This window comes from Euleptes europaea, chromosome 3, assembly GCF_029931775.1.
Source record: "Euleptes europaea isolate rEulEur1 chromosome 3, rEulEur1.hap1, whole genome shotgun sequence".
Lineage (NCBI taxonomy): Eukaryota > Metazoa > Chordata > Lepidosauria > Squamata > Sphaerodactylidae > Euleptes > Euleptes europaea.
The window spans coordinates 48,779,799-48,793,399 of record NC_079314.1 but is presented as its reverse complement, the minus strand read 5'-3'; the positions used below and the strand labels follow the sequence as shown (position 1 = coordinate 48,793,399).

Genomic DNA, 13,601 nt, shown 5'->3' with positions numbered 1-13,601 from the left:
AAGTTTCAAATCTGTGCAGGCCTTGCATTGAGTCAAATCTTCCCTTTTTATTGCACCACTTCAAGCAGGTCCTACAGAAGCAGGAAACAAGTCTTGGGTGGGACCAAGCATCAAATCCCAGACAAGATGTAGGACATCCATGTTTTGATTCTGACTTTGATTAACCACTACTGAGGGCTGCAAACTTATGACAGGAACAGGAGCACTGGCAGGGTTGCCAACCTCCAGGTACTAGCTGGAGATCTCCAGCTATTACATCTGACCTCCAGCTGAGAGAGATCAGTTCACCTGGAGAAAATGGCCATTTCGGCAATTGGACTCTATGGCATTACAATCCCTTCCCTCCCCTCCCCAAACCCCACCCTACTCCGGCTCTACCCCAAAAACCTCCTGCTGGTGGCGAAGAGGGACCTGGCCACCCTAAGCACTGGGGAAAGTGGTATCTTTCCAGCCTTTTTTCCTCAGCTGAGTCCTCCTCCAAAGAAGAGCCTCAGTACCTACCTTTATTTCCCAGATGGAGCTAATAACAGTTTTGTAGGGGGAGAAGTTCCATTGGGACAACAGTCTAGGAGTTACATCCCTCCCAACCACAGCTTTTACGTTAAAGAACCACACCCAAGAGTCAGACCTGATGACAGATTGCCAGGTCATGCTAGTTTGCAAGATAATGCAAATGTTGGTGCCTCTGAGTTTGATCCTACATATCCAAATTGAACTGTTCAGTTAAGTCTGAACAAGAAATCTAATTGAACATCTTACCTGCAAGTGAAATAGCAAAAAAATGAAGCTTGTTTCTCTCCATGGTTGAATAATTGCAATCCAAGGACCATACAGACAGGGCCTTTTATAGGCAACAACTGCTTGACAAATTGCATAGGCTTATCTGGAAGCAGATACAATACATACATTTATCACGTTTATCACTGCAAAGTGACCTTAATTTGCAGGAAAGGCATGGCCTGTGAGAAAAATGACAAATGTGCTGGCCATTAACCCTGACATCTTTACAGAGCTAATTATATAACAGGATCCATATAAGGGTAATATAGATATGTGTCTGTGCTGTCAAGTCACAGCTGACCTATGGTGACCCTGTAGGGTTTTCAAGGCAAGAGACGTTCAGAGGTAGTTTGCCATGGCCTGCCTCTGCATTGGCTGAGAGAGTTCTGAGAGAACTGTGACTGGACCAAGGTCACCCAGCAGGCTACATGTAGAGGAGTGAACAATCGAACCAGGCTCCCCAGATTAGAGTCTGCCACTCTTAACACTACACTATGCTGGCTCTGACATGTTTTTCTACATAGACGTTATTGCACATAGTGGAAGAAAATAACATATGAAGTGATCAGGTGTCTCTAAATCTGCACTTACTGTTCTATAGGGTTGCCAGGTCCCTCTTTGCTACCAGCGGGAGGTTTTGGGGGCAGAACCTGAGGAGGGCAAGGTTTGGGGAGGGACTTCAATGCCATAGAGTCCAGTTTCCAAAGCAGCCATTTTCTCCAGGTGCTCTGTCAGCTGGAGATCACTTGTAATAGCAGATCTCCAGCTAGTACCTGGAGGTGGGCAACCCTACTGTTCCATCATTTCTTGATGTTTGTAGTGCTCAGTTCCACACTCATCATAACAGTTGAGAGTGGATTTCAGAGAACCAGCTGAAAGCATTTCCCAAAATCACCTTCTGTGATGTATATTAGTTGTCTAATACCATATGTACCAAAACCTGACCCTTTGGAAATGGTACTGATGCAATTGCACCTCATGCCACCTAGGGGTTAACTTGAATACTAGAAAGCCCAGTCAGACTAAGCACCTGGCTTGGCAATCCTAGGTCTTTATCTCTTCCAAGGTTGGGCAGTGGTGTCATGTTTGAAAACGAGGCCTGGCTGTGGTAAAAGGATGGGTGGGAGGAAAAGAAGGAGCAGGTGTGAATGTTTTCTGGAAGATTCTTATTGGTTGAAGTGTATCATCTGATGTTGTTGACCAAATCTATCATTGGGTATGGAGATTCAAGCTGGGCTATCTCTGTCTTCCTTCTGCCCATCTACCTTATATCTGTATCAGATGCTTTAGTGTGTGCTGTGTTGTGCCATAGTTTGGATTATTCTTCTGCTCACTATTATCAGATTGCTTGCAGAAGACTTACCATCTGCACTGTAGGTATTCTATGCGCTACATAGTGAGATAGGTCCAAGAGCAACAAAAATAACCAAAACTAACAGAGAATGTACTAGAATTTTAATTATTTTGTTCTCTTTAACTTTTAGAAATAAAACATCTTTGTATTATATATCTAGTTTGGTTAATGTGCGCGCAGGAATCACCTTGGAACTCATGGGGAAGTGGTTTGGCTGCTTTGCCAGGTTTAGAGAAGGTTGCTCAGGGTTCCAGGTTTTGGGATGGGGAACAACATCCCTGTAGGGTGGTTTCAGTCTTGACAGGTTCATTCATAACTACAGCCAGAACTGAAGGCCATAGTATCTCCATTACTTTTCTTTGCATGATACTCATGAACCTGCTTTCTACAGGGTCACACAATTCATCTGTCAAGGACAGTATATCTACTGTGACTAGCAACAGCTCTCCACAGTCTCAGGCAGAATCTTTCATATTACCTACTTACTTCCTGAGCCTTTTAACTAGAAATGTCAGGATTTGAACCTGGGACCTTTGGAATGCTCTACCACTGAAGCAATTGCCAGATCAACAAACCAATAGCTAGCTCAAATATTCACAGAGCTGCACTTAAGCTCTTCTGTGCCTTTGTACCCCACTGTCTGGAGCAAGTCCATTTGTTCTCCTGTGCCAAAGATCTTCTCCCCACCAATGTAGCAAGGAACTGTGAGGAATTATAGTAGCCAGGTCACTTACACATGAGGATCTAGTCATACTCATTTGAGATCCAAAAATGTTACGAGGGATTTGTTGATTCCAGAACTCCTTTGCAAAAAGCAGCTCTAGGAACTGTGGAGAATGGAAGAAGGTTCCTCGCATACTCCATTCTCTTGCTACTCATCTGCTATCTTCAGTATTCAGCCCAGGTATGGTTGGTGTGTAGAAATGGAAGTGGGAATTTGACCTTTGTCAGGTCCCTCATGTGGATTTTCACATACAGTTTCAGGGGACGTCTGCCCTTTCCCTTCTTCCTCATTTCATCCTCTTGCTCACTTGCATCTTTATTTCCTCTTATATCCCACCACATGGGGGCACCAGATGGTTCACCCTCTGAATGCTTTTGAAGAGTTTTCAGAGTCAGGACAGAAAAAGCCTGGCAGCCTTGCCTGATGATGGGTGCCTATTTGTCCGGCATCAGGGTAGCAAAAACAAAGGGAAATTGGGGTCATGGCCTCTTCTGAAGACCTCAGTGTACCCAAGGAGACTGGTAAACAAGCTTAGATGCGATTCTGATATTTTAAATGGTATGGTTTGTAAATAGTGAAATATGTTGGGTATAGAATTTAGCTTGTAATACCACATAGTAGTGCTGGGGAAGAAAGCGCAGCACTGAGAGAGAACAGGGGCCAATTAAGAACTAATAGCCTTTCCAGTCTCCATTCCATAGAAAATGGCAGTATGATCCCCTTCCCTGGCCAGCTAGGTTCTATTTATGCTAGGCTAAAAGCCAACAAAAATACTAACTGCGTAGAATTTAAGTTTGATGCATGTTTTACTGTGGTCTGGTTGGGAGATCAGCTTTGGCATATCCTGTTCTAGCTAGGTAATCACTATTGCAACAGATAAGGGATAGGGAGGCATGCCTAGCTTTGGTGAGCCAAACCTTGTTTTATTGGGAAAGTTCAAATCCTTATTGTGGTAAAACTATACATTCCATTGGTGCACCATTAATTAAAAAGTTTATACTCTGCCTTTCCTCGTGGTTCAAGGCACTGCAGAAGATGAGGAGAAAGCCCATTGGTCAACAGGGAGCCGCAGGCAGCAGCCACAACACCCTGCCCCTCACAAAACCAGAGTGCTGGGATTTGGACCAAGGACAGCTCAGTTCTCATTCCCACTCGACCATGAATCTCAGTCAGCCTGATCGGGACACTATCCTGAGCTCTGCGGAAGATTAGGACAAAAATGGGAGATGGAAACAAAGAGAGGCTGTTCTCATGTACACATCACAGTGCAACCCACATTTAACATTTCTCCAATCTACACCTATTAATTTCATTGGACTTTGACTAAAGAAGGACAGCATAGGAATTTACCGCTGTTGGTCACCTGTATCTGACCCTCTCCTTGAGAATGAAAGCAAAAGGAAGACAAACTGGGATGGAGGTAGGAAAGGCTTTACTTCTAATTCAGACATGGCTTCCACTCAGAGTAACTGATCTAGAAGGACAGCTTTGTTTTCAACTTCTAAGATCGCTTTAGTGTTGGAAACGTCCATAAGAAACTTCAGAGTGCTATATCGTTCTGTGCTGAATTAGCTATATTGTTCACTATGTAAAGTGAAATAATAACATATGGACACACTGCAGGGGCTTGACTCTTAATTAGGAGGGATCTTTGTATTCTCAACTAATGATGTTGTAAGGAACAGCAGAGAACTGATGGGTAGAGGGGTAGAGGGCTTTTACTGAGTTGCAGCAGAAAACAAAAAAAGTTGGGTAACATTATATATGGGGCCTTGGCAGTTTTACTGTGCTCGGGACTATTTTTACTTATGTTGTTAGAGCAAGAAAATCAAGGAGAAATCAAACTTTCACATTCACCTTTTTTTTTTTAATTTAAGCATCAACTACCACAAGCTGTACATTTACAGGCCCATCTTCTCTGCCAGCAAAACCCAAGAAAACAATTCAACAGTGTTCTGGAATCTATTATAAACTTTTAAAACTTGCTGAATTTACAAATTAATGTCCCAAAAAGCTCGATAAATTATACATCCCTCTTGCTCAGTATCCATGCAGGCACATTGTTAAGAGACTCTCTTTTTACAATCCAGGTATTTACACAGCCTTTGTTGACACAGGTGGTACAGTTCTTTTAAGTAACCGCCAAGGCTCATGAACAACACATTTTGAAAGGTATTTAGCAGCATTATCAAATTAGATTAAACGGAAGGACATCTTCTTGTGTAAGGTGTTTGTTTTAAACAAAAACATAGATGCTAGAAACAAATTCATAAGAAAAATATATTAAAATGGGGTGTTTTTTTGTGTGAGGGTGTTAAGAATACTGCTGTAGGCAAAGCACTAATACAAAGTTAACAGCAATTCAATAACATTTTAGTTCTAGTCCTGAGCACAGAGTATATGTAGCTGCACAACTTTGGTCAACAAGAATAATATGCTAACAGCTGAGGTCCTACGGCATTCTTGTTACCACAACATAGTCAGGTCAGTAATCTGTCTCAAAGATTTTCCCCTCCCCTCCAGTCTTAACATCTCAAACAGCAGCAAAACAGAAGTAAACGTTATAGAATTCCCAATTCTCTTCTATTGAAGGCCATGGAAAGGAGGCAATAGATACACTCCATACAACCATGAGATGAAGTGTGGCTGAAAGAAAGGTCAGAGAGTGAGGTACATGTTTTATATTCTCCAGTTACAGTTTTTAAGACCAACATTCACACCAACAGACATCCAGTTTGTTTAACTTACAAGACTTACATATGCACACAAATCCAGCCATTATATGTGAAACAAGCATACATCACCAACAGACTAGTGTTTTAAAATACAGTACACAAGGACAGCTCTTAAGGGCAGCAGTTTGAGCAGAATACAACACACTTAACAGTAGAGATTAGCTGTATCTTCCAGTTTTCTCTCCCTGGTTGCCTATTCACTGCGAAGCAATTTTCAGGAAGAACACACACTGTATCGCCATAGCTTGAGACGACATATGTTGAAATTCCTGTTTAATTACTAGCAACGTCTTCACTCGTATCTCCAGGATCTGAGATCTGTCCATCCAAGCTGCTGGGAGCTTTCCAGATCCTGACAGTCCGATCACTACAAAACAATGAAAACCATTAAAATTAGTGGATGTATAAAGATTATTGTTAATCTATATGGCCATGAATTACAAATCAACCTCCGCAATAGAACCTTTCCTTAAAGTGAGTAGAATCTAGAAGTGTGTCTGTGCATCAGTACCGCATAATTGAAAAGGGACCTGCAAGTTTCATAGGGTAGGGAAATTTCATTCTCCGCACTGGATCCCAATTTCTCTCATCTTGATTGAAGAAATAGTGGTGGGATTGGGAGAAAGTGGTGACTGAGGTATGATGGAGAGGACCAGCCAGCTCTCCTAACCTCCCACTAACTAGCTGATGGGGGGGGGGGGAGGTGGAGAAATGCCCTCTAATCTAGAAGCCACCTCGATACGTTATTAACTGGGGCTACAACTCTACACAAGCTCCAGAGACTGCAACGTGAGTAAAAGACTGGCAGAAGGGAAATTGCAGGAGATGAGTCATCTCTCTCTACCAGCTTTAATTATGCTAATGCCTCTCTACAAGGTAAGACCAATATGTTTAACATAACACACCAATAGTATACCTAAAGGGGACAAAGACTTAGAAAGCCAAAAGGCTAGACAGTAATTTCTTTCTCTTGAGGCAGGAAGATCAGAGTAACCCTGGTAACGAATGAAGTAAAATGGCAGGAGCAGAGTGGCCATTAGGGCTACTGGGACATCTCCCAGTGGGCCAATGGCCTCTCTGCCATCTGGAGAGGCCTGCCTAGTTGCAAGAAGGGCCTCTGTGGGGGAGGCAGGGCCCAGCCTGCCCAAGCAAGCAAGTGCCCATTCCACATGGCTGGGGAGGCAGGACCTGGCCTGCCTGATCCTCATGTGCCTGCCTCTGCCTCCCTCGGGAGGGGGGGTAGGGCCAGGCCACGATGGGTTTTCCCTGTCTGCCCCTACAAAACGGTATCCAGCTCCAGCTCTATCATAATTGTTTTGGGCTAAATAAAAATAAGGGTTAGAAAAGCAGGCTACAATGTACACAGTTCTAAATTTGTCCATAAATTATAAGCGGGAGGTAGGTAATACAATTCCTAAAAGGCCCTGGACACACAGGGTGCGAACAGAAATGATGGACTGTGGTGGTGGTGCCTTGTTATCTGCCAGGAGAGTATTTCAAATGCCAATGGAGTACAAAAGTCCCCACAACTTCAGTATGACTTTGGGGACTGTGCACCTACTACATGGTGGGCCTTTTATCACACTTCGGGGTAAACGTTGCTAGGTAATGAATGTTTCATGTCCAGTGGACCCCCCCGCCCACTAAGTAGAACAATACATTTTCTTTAAATGTCACAACTAGCAAACTTCTTAAATGAGAGCAAGTGTTTCATATTGTAACATTAATGCATAAGCGAACATTATTTATTTAAACCAGTGGTTCCCAAAGTGGGCAGTACCACTCCCTGGGGGGCGGTGGGATTACCTAGGGGGCACTAAGAAGCAAGGGGGCAGCAGGGGGCGCTAGAGGTGGGCCCCTTCAACTGTGTTGTTGGATAGGGTAGGGGGCGCTGGGGTTGAGTTTGTGGAACCAAGAGGGCAGTGGCCCGAAAAGGTTTGGGAACCACTGATTTAAACTATGCTGAATGTAACTCCCTTAAAGGTCAATGACAATTAAGTAACAATAATGGTATCCAGGCAACTAGGCTGGAAAGTTGTTGAAAATCTGCAAACAGTTCTCTCTGCATACAAATATCTGTTTGATTCAGGCAAATATCTATTTTATAAACTTGCCCAGTTTATTAGGAAAAGAAGACAAACCGATGAGACCGAATGATGCAATAAAGGAAGCCAGAGCTCTCAGTTTGAAAGGCCTGACCAAGGCTGTTAATGATAGGACGTTTTGGAGGCCATTCATTCAGACAGTTGCCATAAGACAGAAGGGACTTGACGGAACATAAAACAAATTTGCCCAATCTAAATAGCATACTGCTACACATCTCTTTTGCCCTTATTGACATTATCTGTTATACTTCTTTCCCCATACAAGTAGCTTAAAACATAAAACTATCAATACAGAATCATCTCACAGTGCAAACAATGAATGTAAACCACAGTTTGTAATTGTAAAAAGAAAAGTTCACTCTGCTGATGTGCTGTTAGGGTGAAACACTCCCATTACAGTCATACAAAAACAGCAACAAAAGCATTGTTGTGTTAACTACATTTCCAGCATGTGGGGGAATGCAGTTCGTAAAGATCTTGGAGTGCAATGCTTCAGTCTTGGACTGAAGTACTCATATTTTAAAAGTGCACAATGTGCCAAATGAGAGAGGAGGTTGAAACTTTACAGAACAATCGATCCACTTATTGTAGGAGGCTGTGTAGAATATTAAATGGCCCCTTCACATGTTTTTGTATCCCTCTGGGGTCTGTTATAACCCCAAATGTGTAGGAGAGTTGAACCACCTAGTTGACAAAGAGCCCTTTGAATTTCTGCATTTGGTGTAAAGCAGTGAAAATCCCTGACGGTATTTAATTAAAGTGGACGGCTCAGATTTCATTCCAGCCATGACTAGCATGTAGAGAACATGAAAATAACTCACTCAGATGCTGTGAAGATCTGGTTGGAGTTGGTGCAGATGGCGTTGATGGGACTGTCGTGCCCTTTCAACTCGCTTATTGGTGCAAACGTATCTACATTCCAAAGCTTCAGGATGCCTCCACGGCAGCCACTGAGGAGGACAGGGGAACCAGGCGCTAGTCCCAGAGCACACACCCAGTCTTTGTGGGCATTAGGAACTTGCTGAAAAGACACAGCACACAATCAGGCTGAGAAACCACCACCACCTAGATTCAGGGTAGAAAACCTAACTCCGAAAGCCATATGAGAAAATACGATGAGGTAAAGACGATTTTTCACAATTGAAATGCGGATAGCTTACAGATGGTAAGGATGTTTTCTACAACATCCACACTTAAAAACTGCAAACCTCAATAAAGAATAACGTCACCTCATGTTGGCTCCTACCTCTCTGCTACAACTCCGGTGACCAAAGTTTGAAGCCTTCCTCCAGTCTAAGGATGCTTACTCCAAATTAAATGGCTCTTCCTCCTGTTGAAGGGACACTCAAGTTGGAGGAAAGCTCCTTGGAGGAAGGTTGGATCCACACCAATACATCTTAATACAGAATGTAAGTAAGTAAGTAAATATTTTATTTGTAAATAGCCAAAGGCCTTTACAAGGTATATTAGACTATAAAACAAGAAGATTATACAATAAAGATAAAAGAAATACAGAATGTAAGTAAAACACATCTACCTCTTTCCCTTGTTACTTTCTTCCAATCTCTTAACATTTTTACTAGTGTATAATCATATATATTCTCTGCAGCCATGAGGGCTAGAAGCTTCCACTTAAAAGGAGGACTCTGTTCTTGACATACAACTAGTGCTGACTAATTGAGAGTGTACAGAGTTTGTATATCTACTTGCTCAGCTTTCCTAACAGTACCTGAATGAGGTCTTTTTGAGCCAAATCCCACTTCTTTATGCCATTATCTCTGGATCCGCTAAAAAGGTTGTCTCCCATAACAGTAAGAGCTTCAATGCCATCATAATGGGGAGGCTCAAAGTTGTGTGTAGGGCTTACAGTTCCAAGTGCTCCTTCAGTGACATCAAACATCTACAATAGTAAAAATACATTAAAAATCCTCAGAATGAACTTGGCATGTAATTAGGAAAATGTAAACTGGGAAACATTATCCAAAAAATGCAGTACCATGCCAATTCCTGCAAAATATTTGGAACAGTACAGCAATCCGAATTACTAAGTAAATTTAATTATTTGTACATTCAATAAAATTTGAAGCCTCATCTGAAATAAATCTACAATGCATTTATACACACGCTGCATCTCAAATGACAGCTTTGTATTTTAAAAAAAAACCCCAAACATTTGCTATTATAATTGCTATTATTACCACTCTCTTCCTGTCATTGTATCACAAGGAATGGATGCCAAACTCTCTCTATAGGATTTTGTCATGCTTTCATTTATCACACAAATAACTGTGTCATTTTTCGTATGCAGATTTTTCGTATGCAGATTTTGTACCCCTTTTTAGTTTCTCATAAGTGCAATATTCTCAACAGCTGAACACACATTGGTCCATCAAAGTCAGTACTGCCTACTTAAACTGGCAGCAGCTCTCCAGGGTCTCCAGAAGAGGTCTTTCATATTGCCTACCACCTGATCCTTTTAGCTGCAGATGCCAGGAATTGAACCTGGGACCTTCTGCATGCCAAGCAGATGCTCTACCACTGAACCAGTTAAATTAAAGCAGAATCTATTGGCACCTAACAAAATTTATTCCACCCATCATTTATCCAGCTGTTATATGTCAGAACTCATTTCATCAGATGCACTGGAAGGTTAACTTTCATTACATTAAGAACAACAACCAAGCAACAAACAGAAACACCCAGTGGAAGATTATAAACAGATTTGCTACTGATTGCCTGCACGGTAGAGTACAACACAAAGCTAATACATCTGAGCTAGTAAGACACCAGTAGTAACGTTCTGAATACCCTCAAAAGTACAGCAGCACCTTGAAGACTAACAGAGCATTCCTGACCTTTAAGGGCAAAAGCTCTTAGGAGGCCAGGAAGGCGCTGCGCCGGTGTTGGGGCCCTCCATGCTGGTGTCCGGGCTACTTATGCCAGTGTTAGTGGCCCCAGCGCCGGCGTGGAGGCCTGGATGCCAGTCTCTGGATGCCGCCATGGCAGCGCCACCCAGGAACACCAGCGGGGCCTTCCGCCAGCGTCCCACCGGCATAAAGGCCTGTGCCGGTGTTCCAGGGGGTGTTCTGGCATCCCAGGAGGCGATCCCGGGGTGTTCCAGGGGGAGGAGCTGCTGTTAGGTAGTCTCCTGCCCCCTTTCAGCCCCGGACACTGGCGCCGAGAATAGCGTTGCTGCGCCTGCTCGCTATTCTCTATGGGGCGAAAAGCCCCATTTAAAATTTAAAAAGCCACAAAAAGGGTTTTAAAATGTTTTCGGCATGTGGGGAACTGCTTAGGAGGCACCACGGTGGCACCTCCTCCCCACCGTCCCCCACATGCCGCTTGCTCAAGAATGGGCTGTAAGAGTGCTTATTCCATCGTACGTTTTTGAGAAGCAGACCTCAACTTTATCAGATGCATCTGAAGAAGGGAGCTCTGACTCATTAAAGCTTATGCTGGAATAAATAATGTTAGTTCCTGAAGTGCCACTGGACTCCAGTTTGTTTATGCAACAACAGACTAACTAGGCTATCCATCTGGAATTTTCAGATTTCTTGGAATGGTTTTAAAATGGACATGTGGATAGATTTATTGAATAAAGTAGGGGTGTCAAACTCAATTGTTACGAGGGCCAGATATGACATAAGTGTCACTTGGTAGGGCTGGGCTATGCCTCGCCAGCCCAGATCAACAATGGTGTGGGAGATGCCTCGGCTGGCTTGCGGGCTGGATAAGTGCTCTCAAGGGACCGGATCTGGCCCACAGGCCTTATGTTTGACACCGCTGGAATGAAGAGTTAACACAGCAGAAGGCCTGCTTATTTTATCATCGAAACTGTAAAGGAAAATGCCAGAAGAGAGCACCCTTTTTGACTTGAGCAAGGAATTTGCTTTTTCTCCCTGCAGAAATGAAGTTAGAAGACTGTGATAAATTTTTGATCTCTAAAAGGCACACAGAAGCAACCTCCAATTACTGATCTACATAGTTTGAGCTGGGAATAATGGAGAGAATGGAAGAAAACAGAAACCATAGATTGTTATGCTTTAGTAATAAAGTGCCAAAGACATGGGAGACAATACCTTTATATAGTGGTCCTTTGAGCCAGTAATGATGAGATCCTGTCCATTGGATATGCTGTCTACAGTAAGGCACATGACAGGGCCCAGATGTCCAGTTAATTTTCCTGTAGACTGAAATCTAGAAGAAGAGTAGGAATGGGCACAGTGTGACTTGGACATAAAAGAGCTTAGTCATAATTATTCTAATGAGAAAGGGCAATTCAGATAGGCAGCAGATATCAAGACACCGCCCCTGCAGATTGTTAGTGCCTCTGATCAAGGCAAAATGCTAAAAGACAAGTCAAGCAGAAATTCTCTCAGACCACTGCTAGTCTCTTCCAAGTGCTGAAGACTTGAGTTTCTCCTTCTCCTATCTCCCTCTCAGGACAGCAAGATCTTTCAGAATGCTTAGAAAGTGAGGGAGAGGCTGCCTCAGGTTGACTCTCTCAGACCACTGTTGGTCTGTGCAGAAACTGATGGCATAAGTCTCCTGCAGGAATCATACTACAGGAACATCCAGTTTAAGAGAAAGAAGATGACGTTCCTTCTTGTTTCTTCCTGTTTCTACCAGGCATCAGTTTTACTTTCTTCTTCTTGACCACATGTGAAAATTACCAGACACTGTGCAGGAAACAGATGCCGCTGTAAATATCATTTTGGAAATGTCATTTATTTTTAAATTTTATTTATTTAAATATTTGTACCTCCGGAGCTCAAGGTGGCTGATGGGATATTATACTAACTTGTGCCATTTTGTGTACCTTTTGATTCATTTGCACATTTCTTTTCATCTAGCTAGCTCACGACAGAGCTGTGCAGACCCATCTGTTACCTGGCTCATATGGTCCCCATTAATATCAGTTCTTTGGCCTGACTGAAACAAAACAAAACTGCCTGAATACACCAGGAATGCACCAATCAACTCCGTTCCAGGAGTGGTGAGGGCCAGCTGAATGGGCCCCTACCACACAGTGTAGGGCTTCACATGTAGGAGGCATAGGAAGGAGTGTCAATGCACCACAGCTCCTACACAACCACAGGCCTTCAAGTGGTGCCCATAGGGAACATGGCTGTCTCTATACCTCTACGCAGTGTTGCCTTGGGCATGGCAGTTGCTGAGTGGCAGATACTGCAGGCTGCAGCACCATGGCCTCTTGCCATATCAGTAAATGATCTGGAAAACTTTACCTTTTCAGGTCCCACATTCTCACTGCATTTCCAGCAGCTGCATACAGAAACGTGCCAGTCGGGTTTAGGGCTATCTGATTTATCTGGTTCTCCCCAGCTGGAATGGTCACAGTTCTATTAGCACTTCCAGAGCAAGCATCGCCTGGCATCACCTGGCCCGAAGACCTTCATTTTGTAGAAAACAAAGCAAGAGGAAAGTTAACAATTCTATACAAGGTCAAAGAATTCCTCAGCGACCTTTAACATCCTTGCAAGCACATTTTGTGCAATGGGAACAGAGGACAAACAGAATATGAGTGCTGAAATGTTGCTTTAAAAAGCATGCAAACACTTTTAGAATAGACATTCCAGTATATTTGTACACTAAACACTTATATAGATAAGCCTAGGCTCTCTCAAATTTTCTGAACTGGTGAAAAGGAAACTTACAGCAATCCCTTCTGGTAGAAAGATTCAGGGTAGAAGTTAAATGACTCCACTATATGACTTCTCTAATTAATTAAAATAATCACTTGTGCTCGTGTTTAAAGATTCCTCATGTACCAGCCCCTAGTAAAAGGCACATGCCCCCCACCAAATACTCAATGCTACTACTGCCAAAGACACAGAAATTTTTGCTGGTTCAATTTGGTAACAATATCCAGATATCTAATTACA

The 13,601-nt window shown here is 43.0% G+C and overlaps 2 protein-coding genes across 10 annotated transcripts in view; both read right to left on the bottom strand.

The window, feature by feature from the left end:
* Positions 1 to 802, bottom strand: part of LOC130474782 (maltase-glucoamylase-like) — a 76,009-nt gene extending 75,207 nt beyond the window's left edge. Inside the window, exon 1 of the mRNA XM_056846481.1 lies at positions 760 to 802. Within this exon, the coding sequence (XP_056702459.1) occupies positions 760 to 802 (43 nt within the window). The remainder of the gene's footprint in view (positions 1 to 759) is intronic.
* Positions 803 to 5,482: 4,680 nt separating this feature from the next.
* KIF21A (kinesin family member 21A) overlaps positions 5,483 to 13,601 on the bottom strand; it is a 125,223-nt gene continuing 117,104 nt past the window's right edge. For 5 of the 9 annotated variants that reach the window (XM_056847219.1, XM_056847222.1, XM_056847225.1 and 2 more), the window contains 5 exons: positions 12,945 to 13,109; positions 11,778 to 11,895; positions 9,428 to 9,598; positions 8,520 to 8,719; positions 5,483 to 5,960 (listed from right to left, as the gene is read on the bottom strand). In XM_056847219.1, coding sequence (XP_056703197.1) covers positions 5,867 to 5,960; positions 8,520 to 8,719; positions 9,428 to 9,598; positions 11,778 to 11,895; positions 12,945 to 13,109 — 748 coding nt within the window. In that variant the 3' untranslated portion in view covers positions 5,483 to 5,866. The remainder of the gene's footprint in view (positions 5,961 to 8,519; positions 8,720 to 9,427; positions 9,599 to 11,777; positions 11,896 to 12,944; positions 13,110 to 13,601) is intronic. The other 4 variants (XM_056847221.1, XM_056847223.1, XM_056847224.1 and 1 more) reach the window with 1 other exon arrangement.